At 35.3% G+C, this 17,398-nt stretch overlaps 1 protein-coding gene across 2 annotated transcripts in view; it reads left to right on the forward strand.

Annotated features, from left to right (window-relative positions):
* The window catches only part of stx8 (syntaxin 8), a 62,673-nt gene that overhangs the window by 7,380 nt on the left and 37,895 nt on the right, over positions 1–17,398 (forward strand). The window contains exons 5-7 of one of the 2 annotated variants that reach the window (XM_048199562.1): positions 2,895–3,022; positions 3,636–3,728; positions 5,924–8,125. In XM_048199562.1, the coding sequence (XP_048055519.1) occupies positions 2,895–3,022; positions 3,636–3,728; positions 5,924–5,952 (250 nt within the window). In that variant the 3' untranslated portion in view covers positions 5,953–8,125. Of the gene's footprint in view, positions 1–2,894; positions 3,023–3,635; positions 3,729–5,923; positions 8,126–17,398 lie in introns of those variants that run through there. The other variant, XM_048199561.1, reaches the window with a different exon arrangement.

The following is a 17,398-nucleotide window of genomic DNA, read 5'->3' on the forward strand; positions in this document are numbered from 1 at the left end:
TTTTTTGAGTTTTGCAGACTTATTCAGGTTTACAGTGTTGTTATATCAAAAAATGTCAAATTATTTGATATTTTAAAAGACTTACTGACCTTGACACACACAGTCATTTCAAATATTAAATAAGCAAACAGTGAAGTGTTTTTTTTAAAAACCGGATACTTTATATGGTTTTCTTTTTAAGAATTTCATTCTCTTAATGAAGCTTTGTTCTTCATTCTATCAGGACAGTTGTACTATCCAGACATCAAATTGATTTGTAATCACTGACATGGATGGATTTGCGACAGACATTTTTACTTAATCCTACTTTCGATATAGTCTCTGAACCCACAGGAAGCAGAACACCCGTGCAAACTAGTGACCGGCTCATAACTCTGCGCGATGCTGAGCGCTGATAGCTTTTCCAGAAGAGCCTTTAAACTTCACTTCTCTCTGCGAGCTGTCCAGGAGCCTCGGGGGGAACAGGTTTCATACATTAATCAAAGAAAAGTGCAAAAGCACAACGCAGTGTCTCCACAGGATAACAGGCCACTTCTCGGTTTGGCATGACGCTTTGAAAGCTTGTATAAAAGCCAGAGGCGGTTCATATGCTTTGTGTCCTTGTAACGTAGGGCATGAAAACTCACTCTCCGGGCCCAACAAAGTGGAACCCATATGAACAAATAAACAGAGGTTCTCTGATCTTACAAGGTCCGAAGTAGGGGATGTTGTTTGCTATTTTAGAGGTAAAAAATAGAAAGGTTATTTATTCTGAAGGCACATGAGTGCTACAGATGTGAATTTGGTAGAAAGAGCCTGTGGCTCTTGAACAACTCACGGACATGCCTCGAAGTTTATTTACGTTTGTAAAGTAGATGATGTGTGTCCATTTGATGTGTGCACATAGCTGTTGATTGACAGTGCATGTGGAATAACTATAATATTACACTGTGTATGTAATCTAGTTACTGTGTGTGTATGTAATGAGAAAGTTGACTTTGTATTACAGTGATGACTGCTGTATGCATAAATGCATACGTGCATTTTTATGTTTTATTAAAACAATAAGCTAAAAGGGTTGTGTGTTACATTAGTTTTGACCACATATAAGAGTTGTTGTTAGGCAATATTATTCTTCTGCAAAGTAATATAGTGCACTATTGGTGCTTTTCCACTGCGTGGTACGATTCAGCTCGGTTTGGTACGGCATGGCACGGATTGGCACGCTTTACTTTTGGTTTGCTTTTCCACTGCAGCTTAGTACTGCTTAAAAGTGGGCGGGATTATAGACTGATCGTTATAGTTGCACCGTATCTACTGCCGCGGATCCGCTCCTCGTCTACCAACGAGTCTACACCTTGTCTACTGACCATGATACAGCCATTTGTTTTTTCAAGTTGCGTGCGATGGTCGTTTAAAGCATACTGCAGTGGCTGTTACTGACTATTTAAATCCTAGTGGGTTTGGGGTCTCGTGTTTCAAATCCAGTGATGCTGGTAGTGACGATTTTCTCTGACCAATCAGTGATCTGCAGTTTTTACATGTCACATTTAGTATTGGTATGGTATGGCACGCTTGGAACCTTAACCGAGGTTGTACTATTTAAGCGAGCCATCCCGAGCCGTCCCATGCAGTGGAAAAGCGCCAAAAAGTGAGCCATACCGAGCCGTACCAAACCATACCATGCAGTGGAAAAGCATGTTTGTCGGTTTCCGTAAAAATAGATAAATCTTCTTAAAAATATCATTGTTGAAAACATTTGTGCTGCTTAATAAGAAATGTTTCTTGAACACCAAATCAGCATATTATAATAATTTCTGAAGGGTCATGTGACTCCGAAGACTGGATTAATGACTGCTGAAAATATTAAAATAGTAAACAGTTATTTTAAATTGTAATAAAATTTCAAACTTGTTGAGACTTGTTTTTTTTTTTTTTTTAATATTTAAAAAATCATACCGACCCCAAACTTTTGCACAGAAGTATATATTTAACTAGAAGTTTTTATGTTTTTAACCAGTGGCTATAAGTTTTAGTTAATTTATGTAAGCAATAAGGTACGAGAGGCTGTGCTGTATCGTGAATAAGTCACGGCTGAAGGGCGATGTTGCAACCCCTTCAGCCGTGACTTATTCATGATACAGCACTAGCCTCGAGTACCTTATTGCTTTTATAAAACGGTTACCACACAATACACATATTCAAGCCAAAAAATATGTATCAATGCAACTTTCATGAAGTAAAATCACTAAAAGCCTTCCTTCCACCGGAAACAGTCCCTGACCTTGAACAGAAACAGAAGTTACATTATTACGCCATTAGATGGCGGCAAAGACTGTCTTTATGAGTGTGTCAGTCAGTAGCGAAGACTTTTTATATTGAAAAGACTGAATTGTTGTGTACACGGAATAAGATGCAACTGACAAATGCTTTGACTAGCGCCGTCAGTCATGAGAAAAACCTTTAACTGTTAAAAGGACAAGATATTGCAGTGGACATTTAAACATATTTTTATTATGAACATAGGACTGACCTGAAGGGAAATGCTAAATCTGAATGCAGGTGATACTTTCTCACAATACTCTTCTATATAATACAGTAAGTGTCAATGAACAAAATAAATAAATAAAAGTGGTTGCTAAGGGTGTTGTGTAGTGATACACAGAACCGTTGGGTGAAGCGGTCATAGCCATGTTTTATCGTGAATAAAACGGCTATTGAACAGTCAGAATCAAGAACAGGAACTAACCGTTTTATAAAATAGTTTTATATTATACTGTTGTATTTTCTTTATAAAATCACTTGTATTCATTCATTGAGATGCAGTTTGTTTGTCTCATAAAAGTTATGTACACAATACAGTACATTTTACTGGTACTTTTTTTTTTTTCTTTTCCCCTTCCCATCTTCTGCAGGTCAAGTTTGATGGCAGGTGGATATGGTTCGGGACCTGCAGTGAACCCGTGGCTGGTTAATGAGCCTGAGGAGACCAGAGGACTCGGCTTTGGAGAAATCAAACAGCAACAGCAGCAGATTATCGAAGGTATGTTGCATATGTGATCAGTCTTACAACTGATGTGATGCTTGACATTGCTTCTAACTGACAATTATCTGGCCACCTCTCTCTGCTGTCCAGATAATCATCTATCTTCTGATGAAATTAGACATTTTGAGAAGCCTTTTTTGAATTTACGCCCCATTATGAGATCTGCTACTCATTTGAGAATAGCAACTGGTAGGAGTTTTGAGAAAAAGCAGGAGCCGTTTTGTCTACCCAAGTTATACTTTTAGCTTCAAGGTTACAGCTAAAGTACCTTGTGGCCCACCGTGGCAGTGGCCTCGGTCAAAAATGACATCAGATCACACTATATATCATTTAAATGTCACAGATGCCAACACCCTGCTGCCTGCTAATGGTTTTCTCTCTCTATGCGCCTCATTTAGATGGAATTTATGTACTTTACTATTGTTTTTCCAACCCAAATGAGACGAGAATTTAGCTTTCCTTCAATGAGTGATAATTTACATGATGATTTAAACCACAGAGACATAAAATATGATAATGTTAAACCATCATTTTTTAATAAATATGTCTTTTTGTCTTTATTTTGTACAGTTCTGTCTGAATATGTCCCTATTCTCTCATGTGTCTTTAGCTCAGGATGCTGGCCTGGATGCTCTGGCTGCAGTCATAAGTAGACAAAAACAGATGGGTCAGGACATCGGCAATGAGCTAGATGAACAGAATGGTAAGTGAAAAGCGCAGTAGCCTATATGTGACAGCTCTGGCTGAACATTCAGAAGTTTTTCTGTGAATAAAATTTAATTTGCGGTCAGGTTGGTTTTACTTTGTCACACCGTTCTCTTGCTACACTACATATGATGTCATTGGCTCTAAAATGAGCTGTTTTTTTGAGACTAGGGTTAAAGTGGAAAATGTGGGACAGGGTACTTGGAAACCCACTCACCTGCTCTATCACATTTTTTTTTTTAACTCCTTCCTGCTGCAAAGTGTCAAACATATTTCCTAAATATAAGACCTGTGTCCTTTGCACAGAGACATCAGGTAATAGTCTGAATCTGTATAAGTTTTAAAGTGAGAAAATGGAGGAATTACATAGTGCATGATGCACTCGAAGTCATATGGAGGAGACTAAGCTCAGATCAGTAGTCTGTGACCTCATCTGAAGGTCGCAGCTGCTTTTAACTTTTCCCGCACTGTTCTTCAATCTGTCTGGCCTAGCTGGTAAAGTGAGACAGGCTAGAGTGGGGAAAACAGATACATAATTATGAATTTTTGAAGTGAGATATTTTATCCACTAAGATCATTTTGCTGAAATACAATATTTTCTCAAAATGATCAGCCACACCGACATTCACTAAAGAGTTCTACTTTAGTATGAAGGGTCAGAGTTACAGCAGTTTAAAAAGTCAAATAAACCTGAGCAAATTAGTTCACTTTCAAATGAAAATTACCCAAACAATGGCTGAAATGTAACTTTTTTTAACTAATAACTTGGATTTCTTTAAGAGTGAGTGTTGCACCTTTTTCCAATTTACGTGCATCAAAAAGGACGTGACTTTGCGATGGAACGGCATAACTGGACCAACCAGCGAACCGATCTCGTTGCACAGCATCTGAAATGCTGTTTTGGTCATTCTGAAGTCTTTCGTTAAAGTAGTTCGGTATAATTCCCTCCCAGAAGCTTCTCGCATGATTGCGTTCACAAACGGCAGGCATCTGAATGCAAGATAACATGACAGCGTTTATTTTGTTTCATCTGCGTGCTCTGAGGCACAAGTAATTTAATATATACAAATTATTATATACAGTGGCTTCTACTGCAGCAATTTCCATTTTTCTTAGGGATAATTAACACCAGTTTATCAGGAAGTGATGATTTTGGATGGAAACACTGCTTTACTCACAAGTGTTTTATGCGATATTCCAAATTCGCAAATTTGGATGAAAACATAGCTAATGTTGCAACTGCTATGTAGCGAGAGATCAAGCATCATGTGTGAATGCTTTAGGTCTTACTCTGATATAGACTAAGATTCCATGTTATCTTATTGCTTTAGCAATTGAGAAGAGCAGCCATCACAATCTTGAGTGTCAGGAATTACGATTAATGTTATGGAAGCTGCTGATCCGCAATCTTACATGCAAAAATCCACATGAATCTAATGGATAAACATCTCAATTGAAGTCTCAGTTCTATGTCTGTACAGCTTGTGTCTAAAAAAAGAAATCCTGATGCAAGTTCACCTCCTCCCTGTTGCTTTTGTTGGCACAGTGAAGGTTGCCAATACTTTTTCAGGGGGCAGTGTAATTATTATGGACCACTTCCAGTGTTACTACTCTTTCCTGTCTGCTGCAAAAACGGGCTCATTGAAAACATAAGACATAGTCCAAATGTTTCAAAGGTCATAATTGGTATTTTTACTGAATAGAGATGAGCATGAATTAATTGAGAGAGTGATTCAAAATTATAATGGAACTATTATAAGTGCATCCAGAGACAAGTTATATAATACGGTTTTACACAGCCTAAACAAATCTAAGGTTCATCATTATTGTGACCTTCTGGTGGAGACTAATGCTGGGAATTGGAGGCACTTGGCTGCTTCTCACCATCTCTGCCCCATCTCTAGTCTATGCAGGGATCAGTGTGATTGATTTAGTCTGCTTCTCGCCTTCCCCAACTAAACATAGGAGTGAGAATTAATTATTTGAACGGGACCTCAAATTTTCTTCCCTCTTTTACTAAAGCGTGCAGCGTCAGTGTTTCCTAGAACAAGAGTTTTGAGAGCAGTAACTGAGATTGCATGGTCTCCGTTTCATGGACTCACATTTGAAAGCTGATAGTTATGGTGCTGTTCTACTGTACAGTCCAACAAACCTCTCCTGCAAATTTCATCTGCAAGAGTCTTTTTCTTGCAGATATAACACCTCTCCCATGTGCGTATTAAAGTCCTGCTTTCCTCTGGAAACCAGCCATGAAGAGCTGTCACAGGTCTTGAGCAGAGTCCTCTGTTTCAAGGAACAGAAAGAGACTCTGCAGAAGGGGCTCCTTCCCAAATGTTGTAACTTTGTGCTCACTTTATATAAAAAGACTTTAGACGGCACATGTACAGTGTCTTCAGAAAGCATTCATGCTGGTATTTTTTTTTTTTTTTTTAAACATTTTTTGCCCTTCAGTAACACTATAAATGTAACACATTATTAATTTCTGTGATTAATTCATCTGATTAACACAATTAAAGCCATAATCTAAAATTTCTGTCATTATTTACACGCCCTCAAGTCGGTCCAAACCTGTATGACTTGGAACACAAAGATATTTTTAGGAATGTTGGTAACCAAACAGTTTCGGTTCCCATTGACTTCTTTTATGTTTTTTAACCATACAATCAAGTCAATAGGAACCAAAGTTTGTAACTGTTTTATATGGAGTTATTTCAAACTAAATAAAAGCAAAGCGTAGTGTGATGTCATTTTACCTTCAAAAAAATAAAAGCAATAATTTTAAAAAATACATAATACATTGGTATTGTATTTCTATAGATTAGTATTGGTATTGGTGATATTATACTTCCTTAAAAGATTCTATTAAACAAATATCCAAATATTTGTGTATTTAAAATATACTTTTGGGGATTCAGCATTTGATGACTCTACATTTGGGAATGATTAACCACAGAAAACTGGGTATTTTAAGTAGTTCAGTTTCAAAATAATTCTAGTAAAAATAGTAAAAATGATTAAAGTCTGGGCAATGATTAAAGTCAAGACTTCATGGTTGTTCTGCGTTCAAGAACACGGTCAGTTTTCAGTATTTCTATGAGCTTGGTGTATTGGAATTTTAAACTATACCAAATTAGCATTTGCACAATGTACTTTTCTGGTCATGCCGTAGTTTGGATTGAAGTCTGGGCTCTGACTAGGTCATTCCAGAACTACTGCCTTCTTTTTTTCCAAGCCATCCCTTTATTTTAGCTGTGTGCTGTTGATTATCGTTGCACTGGAAAATTAATCTTCAACGTAAATGCAGCTCTCTGACTGACTCAAACAGCTTCTCTTTAAGTATTTACCTGTATTTGGATCTATCCATGTTGGTCTTGATACCAACAAGGTTTTTCCAAAAGCAACCCCAGGGCATGATGCTGCCACTGCCATTCTTGATATTGGGTTGGTTTGCACCAAACATTCTTCTTTGCTTTAGGTGAATCGACCTTGGACTAATAAGACCACAAAATTCTTCCAGAAGGTTTGGAGTGGCTTAAAAGTTTTGTCACATGGCTTCTAGCAAACTTTATCCATGATGTAATGTCAGTCTTTTTCGAAATTGGCATTCTTATAGCCATTCTCGTGAAGAGGCAGAATCATTGAAGTGTTGAAGGAATTGTTGATGTGTACAAAGTTTCCCCCATTTCATCCAAAGAACTCTGCAGCTCTGTCAGTGTTGTAGCTGGTTTCTGATAATTTCTCTGGCAATTGACCTTCTGGCCTTGATTATTCGATCTGGTAGATGGCCTAATCTTAGTAATGTTTGGATTCTGCCATTCTTTTTTCCATTTGGTAACAGCAAATATCCCAGCTTTCCTTGGCAATCATGTGACCCTTCTAGTATTTTTATAACCTTGTGAGGACGTTTATTCCTCCAGACAATGTAACTCTAAAGTTCTACAGGTGGTTCCATGGTCTACATCAGACCGCTGGACTGATCTGTTTTTAGTTGTGAAATGCCAGAATAAAACTAACTTGGTTTAACTCAGGGGTTATTCAGAGTTTGTGTTTCGTCTATACATTTAAACTTGATGCAGCACCTTAAAACCACAGTGCTCATGGTGTGAGATGCAAAAAACGAAAACATCTGTCAGACGCATGTGTGTTTAGACTAACAATTAAAAATGAGTGTTGCTGGAAAGTTATGTGAACACAATGTGAAGTCTGCCTTGACAGATTTCAAACTGAGTTCTGGGGACTCCTAGGGATCTGCAAGAGGGTGCTAGGGGATCCATTAAATAATTGAGAGAAGAAAAAAGTAAAAGAAAAGATTTTTTTTTACAATGATTAATTACCAAGTTTGACAACCATATTTTTTTTAACAGTAAAAATGCAAACAAAATCTGTAGCTTTGTGGGGGAGAAAAAAATAAAAATAAAAAATAAATAAATAAATAAGTGTATGTATGTGTATATATATATATATAATATATATATATATATATGTATATATATATATATATGTATATATATATATATAATTTTATATGTGTGTTATAAAATATAAGATAAAATGTATAAATATATTAACTAATATTTATAATTTATAAGATTAATAACCGGTTAATAACTTCATTGTTTTATTTTTATTTTTTTGCGTATACCAGAGCTTGAATTTAACTTTATACTTATTCTTTGAATAAGTACAGCGTTTAGTTTATTCAAAACACAATGAATGTAAAGGCTAATTTTTATGTATTATGTATTTTTATTTATGTATTGTGTATTTTATGTATTATTTTTCTATGTAAACGTGGTAGACGGACATGTTTGACCATTGCGCTCGCTAGGGTGGGGGCCCTTCCAAGTGGATCATCATATCTGTATAATCAGTTAAATTCACATTTATTTGTATACCACTTTTCACAATACATATCGTTTTAAAGCAGCTTTACAGAAAATGCATGTTTCTAAATTAAAATATAGAGTAATCTGTTATCAGAGGTGACTACATCAAAATAATGTCCATATGTCAGAAATGTACAGTTCTAAGATAATACAAATCATATAGCTAACATGTTTTTGTTAGCTACTCTTGTTAGCTAACATGTATACATTTTAGGCAGAAACAATGAGCTAAAGCAATCATTACAAGTTATGATCATAAAATTTGGCAGTTGTGTATGTTGATTCAAAGTCATCTGAAGTCCTTGCAGGGGTTGGTGGTATATTAAAATGTTAGACATTTTATTTGACATGACTCTGACCACGTTTAAGAAAAATCAAGTGTAGTAAAGAAAACATCTGCGGTTGTGGGGATTTGGTGTTAATTGACCAGCCTGTAAAATTAGCTATTAAAGGGTTAGTTCACCCATTAATGAAAATTCTGTAATTATTTACTCCCCCTCATGTCGTTCCAAACCAGTAAGACTTTCGTTCATCTTCTAAACACAAATGAAGATATTTTTAATGAAATCTGACAGATTTCTGTCCCTCCATTGACAGCTACGCAACTACCACTTTGGGGAAGCTCAAGCATGCTGCATATCACACAAGAATGAACTTCATTGGTTCCCGCATGTCAAGCAAGCATGCTTGCGCTTCCGTTTACCACAACTGATGTGTGCGTTGATGAAAGTTTATATGTGAATAAAAGCCTAAATTAAATGTGTTCAGCATATAAAGCGATCGTGTCTCATCAGAAAATTTGGACTAAACCGCTTGATTCATATGGATTAGTTTTATGATCTCTTTATGAACTTTTTGAAGCATCAAAGTGGTAGTTGCGTAGACTGTCAGTAGAGGGACAGAAATGTCTCAGATTTCATTAAAAATATCGTAATTTGTGTTCAGAAGATGAACAAAAGTTTTACGGGTTTGCATAATGACAGATTTTTCATTTTTTGGTGAACTAAACTTTAAATATTTTGAAAATGTTACTTTTTTTTACTGTTACTTGCAAAAAAAGAAAAAAAAAACAAGGAAAAAACAAAAAACAAAAACAAAACAAATTATCAGATGTAGTGAATAAATGCTTTAATAAAAATATTAATGCCCTCTTGACTTCACTGTATAACAACACCAAACCTGCTGGCCACTGCATGTGTGGCTTTACGCCTCTTCTTTTTGTCCTCCTCTTTAAATATACACTTCTGATGATATATTTTGGCTCTCACTTTCACACACACTTAAACATGCTGTCTGCATGTGAATTGCAGTCAAGACCTCAGATACCACAGTGACAAGTCAGGTGATGTGAAGAAGTCAGTGTCTCCCAATTGGAAGCTCCAGATGAGTTCAAAAGGTCAGCTGATCACTAACTGTGTCTCTAGCAGTAGAAGAACAAACCAAGGTCTTCATCAGAGAATTGAATTGCATTGAGTTGGCTTGTGCCTATTTCTCCAGTTTCCTTAATCACAAATTATGAAACTTATTTTTTTCTTTTCTTTTACCTATGTGAGTTAGCACCTATATAAAACCAACATATCAAATATAACATTAAAATAATGTTTTCTATAGAAAGACGATATGTTTTTTGGTGTGCATTATTTGAGAGTGATCGTCTGATCATTACTAAACATCCAGAATAAGACATCACTGTTCCGACAGTGTTTTAGCTGCTCCATTACACTCTTGTATTATATGACATAATCGACAATGTAAAAAGTAATAAGATAGTTTAATGCCCTAAAAGAGACAGCAGAAAATGGATCGCTTTTACAAAAAAGGACAAGAAAAAAACCTTCTTCCTGTTGCCGTATGACCTTCTTGTCCTCTCGCATGTTCTTTTTCTTTGAATGACGCGTTTTTTTTCCCTCCCAAAAACACTCCAGCTCTGTAATAGTGTTTTACTGTAAATAGATTAAACATTAAATGTAGGAAGTGAGAGGCAGCACTGATCTCCTTTTAAGGTCAGGGCTATGAAGAATGGTCAGTAGTTAACATGACTCTGAAACTTCCTGCTGACTCTTGAGTACTGTCAACATACTGGCAAAACTGGCCTGGCTCAGACATCCTGATATCCTCGTGCTGACCATTTAACCAGAGCCGGAAAGTAAAAAGGGAATTTGCATGCCCTGTTCATTTCCTACTTCTATACTTAAAAGGGTTAGTTCACAAAAAAAACAAAAAAAACAACAATCTGTCATTATTTACTCACCCTCATGTAGTTCCAAGCCCATAAAACTTGCTTTCATCTTCAGAACACATAGTAAGAGATTTCTGTCTGTCCATTGAAAGTCTATCAAAACGTTCAAGCTCCAAAAAGGTCATAAATGCAGCGTAAAAGTAATCAATGTGACTCCATAGCACTCTTAGATTATTAAATGTTGTTCAGTTTGTGTACATCATCCCTCTTCCTTTGTTGTAGACTGTAAAAAGATTCTGTGAAATTTACTGTATAAACTGGCAGCTGTGTTTGCCAGAAATTTAAAGTTACTGTAGCAACATTATAGGTTTTACAGATTTAACTGTATTTTACAGTAAAAAAACAAAACAAAACGCATTTCATTAACTGATATAATGTTAATTTACCAATCTATCTGTTTTGTACTTTTTGTAATACACTGACAACCACCAAAAACAGGTGGTGATTAGAAAGTCACATGATGAATCAAAGACCTTGTAATATTTTCTGTCCGCTAGAGGTCGCTAGAGGCCTATTCAAAACAAAGGCGTAGCTTGATGACGTCAAGTTTGAGCGTGGAATCTTGGGACATGTGGTCTTTACCTCAACTGCCGGCAGAAAAGAATTGGGATAGGACTCGGGAAGAAATCATGTTCATGGATGCGATTATTAACATTACTGTAGTATGAAGCAGAGCAGGACCGAGTGTTGTTGGAGCTGAATGAGGCCGCTGGAGCGATTGCGTAACACACGCCTCACGAGCAGCGGAACTTTTATTATGACAGTCGGTGGCGCTGCTTCCGCTTTTCCGGTCATGAGTATGAGGTAACGCAGCTCTGTTTATCATATTAGATACATTTGAGTGTGTTGAAAATGATATTATAACATTGCTCAGCAGCTGCTGGGAGACATTTGTTGCTCACTGCAGTAAGCTAGATCGATATTAGAATATCATACTAAATGCTGGATGGCTTGTGTTGATAAATGGCATGCAATTAATTTTAAAATGTATTGTATGATGGAGAAAATGTCTGCGGGTGGGTAAATGTATGTTGTTTTTCTCCAGATTTTTCGGTCTAATGTACAGTACAAAATAAGCTTGCGCATTAGGCCAGTAGGCGGAGAGTAGGCAGTCTTTTTCAGCTGTTCCAACACATTCGACCACATGAGCATTTACACCACGAAAGCAATCCATTCTAATGTGTTTTCGACTACCTCTGGAAGTGGTCGAAAGTGTACAAGCTCGAAACTTTTTTTTTTTTTCATTTTCTAAAGCTGTAAATTTAACAGTTTTTGATGGTAAAATTACATTAAATGTAAGGTTACATCTATTACAGTTATAAGTAAGGAAACTTACTGTTAAACAATTAACAGATTTTTACTGTCGTGTTTTTACAGTCTTTTACTGTTAAAATCACGATCTTTTTTTTTACATTGTGCAGCGCTTCCAACACTTTCTTGAACAAACATTGTAGAGCTATGCGGAGGTGAAGATATTTTGTGAATAGAGACTTATTTACAGAGAATCTAGAATTCATATCAAATTTAAACCTGGAAATAATAATAATAAGTTTTAGAATTTTGAAATAAAGAATTATGAAACAACTTAATAGAATTTTGAAATAAAGAATTATGAAACAACTTAATAGAATTTTGAAATAAAGAATTATGAAACAACTTCACAACTTAAGTTAAGTGAACTGAAATTCAACTGAAATTCTTCACCACTTTTACGTCATTAAGCAGATTTGTAAGATTTGCAAAAATTTCTTTACTTCCATTGAAACAGGATTCTCTTTGGAAGATTATCACATCATGCTGGATAACATGAATCTTCAGGTTCATGCAGCTTATTAAAGCAAAAGATGGACATACTGTATCAGATACTAAAAATTGTCTGTTTTCTGATTATTTTTGGTATCATTTATGAGAAATTTTTAAGCTTTTAGTATTCTCAAACTTTTGGACCCACTGCTAAGTTGCAGATGAGCCAGTCAGTCCTTCAGTTCATATGAAATCACCAATAATGCTTTATGGAATGAACTCTATATGTGTGCTATACTGTCTGTCTGCAGAAAACAGGCTTAATTTGGCTTCCAAATATAACATGGCAGCAATTATTCCTCTGTGTATTACAAAAAACGTCCTATATCAACAGAGTGTTACTTTTTTGCGTTGAAAGTCAACATCGTTTGAGTTTATTGGTGTGGATGTTTCTCAGATATTTGGCCTGGAACTATGACATCAGCGTGTGTCATTGGCGGGTGAATTAGTGTGGTTATTTGTGAAGACTGTGCGCTGCAAAAGAACCTTTTTTTCCTTAGAGGGCAAATGAAGTTGAAGTTTGCTGGGTCAGTACAAGGTGCCTCATGTTACTGGCAATACAAGGGTCATGGTGGCACGCCAAAAGTTTCTGTTATTTGCTGTTTAAACATTCATTGGCCTTTGGGATTGCATACTTTTGCATTTTTTTTCTGATTTTTTTTTTATGCCTGGGATGGTTTTTTTTCAACCTGTACTGTGAAACGGCTAAGTTAATTTACACTCTACACTCATTTTAGTGCTGTTTAATCAATATTATCTCTATAAAGAGATTTCTTTCTTACAGGGTGTCTATAGTGTGTCCTCCTATAAGCCCCTCGGTAAAATGAGTCACTCTGTTTGGTTTGTTACCCTCCTTAATCTCTCCTAATATTTTATAAATAAAACCAGTCTGAAGAAAATGCAGTCATGTGCTGAATATTTCTCAGAGAGTCCTCACACTCTTTGCCTTTTTCTCATTTAGCTAATAACCCTCATCTCAGTGTTACGTCTGAACGGACACTATTTTGCCAGTATTTGTACTAAAGTGACTATATAAAAAAGAAACAGCACTTCTGTTGAGGCAAGTTTGGAAATTCTCCAAAACCGACATGTTGCGGTGATCCACTCTAAAGACTACGATGAGTCCTTCAGGATGGAAGCATCATGAATATTGTTTGTGTTAAGGAACTGAATGCTACGTTATTTACAAGCTGAGGTTATGAAGGGCTTTTCCTGTGTATTTCACATATAATGACCAGTCTTTGGGCTGATAGATATGTCACATTTCTACCCTAGAGCGAATACTCTGTCTGTGGTGAAGTCCATAGAGAAAGCAGACAGGCTCTGTAGATGGCAGATCTACTGCGGATAGAGAGGACGCCAAAAGTCATAAAACGGTCATATAGATAAAAACTGAGCTGGAGGTCCAAGAGCAGAGTGAGTCTAGAAAATCCCATTGGTTTGTTTAATATGTCATTGTTATATAAATATGAAATGGTTGTCATTGTTCCAGCATTTTTAAAGCAGTGAAAATTACTGCTTTGCTTAAGTGTACTTGCTGTTAATTTTAAAGGAGAAGTTCACCCAAAAAGGAAGATTCTGTCATCGTTTACTCATTATGTCATAAATTTGAGGTTTTTCCCCCATGGATCACAAAAGATGAATTTCCAAAGTTTGGGGTTGGTAAGATTATTATTATTATTATTATTATTAAAAATTATCTTTTTATTTTTTTATGTTTTTGAAAGAAGTCTCTTATGCTCACCAAGCCTGCATTTATTTGATCAAAATACAGTAAAACAGTAATATTTTGAAATATATAATCACAATTTCAAATAAATGTGATGTAATAGCTGAATTTTCAGCAGCCATTACTCCAGTCATCAGTGTCACATGATCCTTCAAAAATCATTTGAATATGCTGATTTGGTGCTCAAGAAATTATCAATGTTGAAAAGCTGCTTTATATTTTTGTGAAACATGATTCTTTGATAAATAGAAAGTTCAAAAGCATTTATTACATTTTTTTTTGTAATCGTATAAAAGACTTTACTATCACCAAGCTTTATCAGATACCAAGCTCATGTACTTGTACTCTTACCCGTAAAAATACCCCAGAGACACCGGCGGCAGCAGCAGAAACAATGTCAACCTCAGAGGTGTGGAAATACTTCAAAATTAATGATGACAACACACACACATTGCGAACTGCATGCTTTCAATCACAATTCGTTATCGATTAGTGCTCTCTCTTGCACGCCCTTTCTCTCTTTCTTGCGCGCGATAAGTTCTCCTCATGCCTGAATGGACAAATGCACACATAGTTGTCAAAATGTCCATCGTGTGGATTATCTCACGGAAATACAGTCGGTTATGGCTTAAGAGACAAACATTTTGGTCAAAACAGGATATGTGTCAGTATCCATGGATTCGGTCTTAAAGGGACCATAGCCTATATTTGTCATATTTTTGTCATAATGTTAATAAAACAACAAAAAGATGTTAAATAAATGTATACATGTTAAATAAACCTATTGTATCTGAAAAACAAGTTTATTTAATTTGTATCTCTATAGTATTTGTGTATTGTTTGTAATTTGTTTGTAAATTTCTTTTTATATAAGAACAATTATATATATTGGTAATTATGCCCTTCGAAGGTTATTGGACACTGTGAAATCTTTGTTCTTTAAGTTTGTGACAAGCACATAAAAATTATTACTTTTTTCATTAGAGTAATAATAAAGAAGCTGTCCTACATTCATTAGTCTCAATGTGCTGTGCTTGGAAAACTGCAACATCACCAAAAAAAAAAAAAAAGAGAGAGAGAGAGAGAGAGAAAGAAATTAATAAATGTATAGGCATCGGTATCGGCGAGTACTAGGAAAAAAGTATCGGTACTCGTACTTGGTCCTTAAAAAATGGTATCGGTGCATCTCTAATTTAAATGCATCTTTGCTGAAAATGAAGAATGCTGTCAAGCTTCAAGAACACAAATATGGGGCCCATAGAAGTGATCAATACGACTTGTACACTGTATTGCATGTCATCTGAAGCCACAATATTTACATTTTGATTTACATACTACTTTTTATTGCATTCTGAAGTAGACTGATGGAGAGCTAAGGTGGACATCAAGATTTTCAGTAAATAATGACTTAAATTTCTGTATTTTCTTCAAAGTTATTGCTGTTTATTCTACAAATGGACCACTTTTATGATTATTTTATTGTGTTTTTTTGTAGTAGTTTGAAAGCCCTAGTTGTCATTGTTTGATTATGGTGTTAATTTTGTCAGCTATTTTTTTTTAGTTTTAGTCCTATGTCAAATGCACTTTAAACAAGTCTTTAAACAAAACAGTCTTTAAACAAAAATAGGACAAGGTTGACTAAATGTGACAGTCAAGTTTTAGCCGACTTAATGTCTGAGCATTTTAGTCTAGGTTTAGTCGTATTTACATGCTGCATAATGGTTTAACTGATGAAAATGATTATTTTTCTCAAAATTATAATCGTTATGATTGTTTTCATTTGAGAAATGTATTTTTACATTTCATCAGAATTATTGCACTTTCACATATAAGCACAAATCAAGAGAATGTGAACTCATATGCGTGGTTTATTTTACCTCATCTAGTGTACTGATTTATTATAGGCTATCTATCTCATAAATTAACACACTTTATCAAAACTGGTAAAAATAGAAACTTCTCAAATTAAAACAGTGAAATTTGGTACTTCCAATAATCCAAATTACATTAATGTCTGTTAAAAAACATCAAAAAAGACTTTGTATTGCTGCACAGAGGTTGCGTAAGTGCATTAATTCAGCAACCACAATCGCCAACAATATAGTCGAGATCCATGTTTGGATTTATTACAGTTCATCACTGAGAAGGTTTAATCAGATTTAGCCTCAGCAAACAGTGCAAGCGGCTCGTGACAGAACAAAGACTGGCTGAATGACACTTCCATTTTTAAGCAGAATATCTCAAAAGGAGATCGCTTTTTAAATAGAAATGTCCAGCTTTCTTGTTTGTATGTGTTTTCAGATCATCCGCTCTTCTTTGTGTAGAGAGAGAGCATGCACATGGTTGCCAGATTAAAAAGATTAAGTAAAACATCAGGCAGAAAATGTATCCTTTTAACAGAAAAGTTCTGCTTTAAAAATTTTAACTTTAAAAACATCTGGCAACCACAAACGGCAAGGCTCGTAGTAAACGTATCAGTCTGTAATATTTTCTCCTCTTTTTTTTTTTTGACAATTTTTTTTTTTTTTTTTTTACTACATTTTAGTCTCGTCTTTTTTCGTCAATGATAGTGAATGTTGATATAGTCACAGTTATCCTTTAATGACCTTATGGTCTTGTCATCGTCTGATCTTAGTCATGGGAAAAAGCTAGACGTTTTTTTTTTTTTTTTTGGGTCATAGTTTTCTTTAACAAAATGAACACTTTGATTATAATTGAAAAGAGTGGTGAGGATTTTTTTTTTTTTTTAAATCACAACTTTTTTGGAATTAATGGAAGAAAGAAAATCGTATGGGTTTGGAACATGAGGGTGATTAAATAATGATCACAATTTTATTAGTATTTCAACCATTCCTTTTAAAAAAGCTTTTAGTAGTAACCTTCATGTTTTCCATCATTTCTTTCTTTACTTCTCTTTTCCATATATTGAGGTGCAGGTAGGACTGGAAAATCCTTCAAGATTTTCCTATTGGGTTTTATAATGGGGTTTTTCGATTTATGTGTAACATAAA

This window comes from Megalobrama amblycephala, linkage group LG8 (genome assembly GCF_018812025.1).
Source record: "Megalobrama amblycephala isolate DHTTF-2021 linkage group LG8, ASM1881202v1, whole genome shotgun sequence".
NCBI lineage: Eukaryota > Metazoa > Chordata > Actinopteri > Cypriniformes > Xenocyprididae > Megalobrama > Megalobrama amblycephala.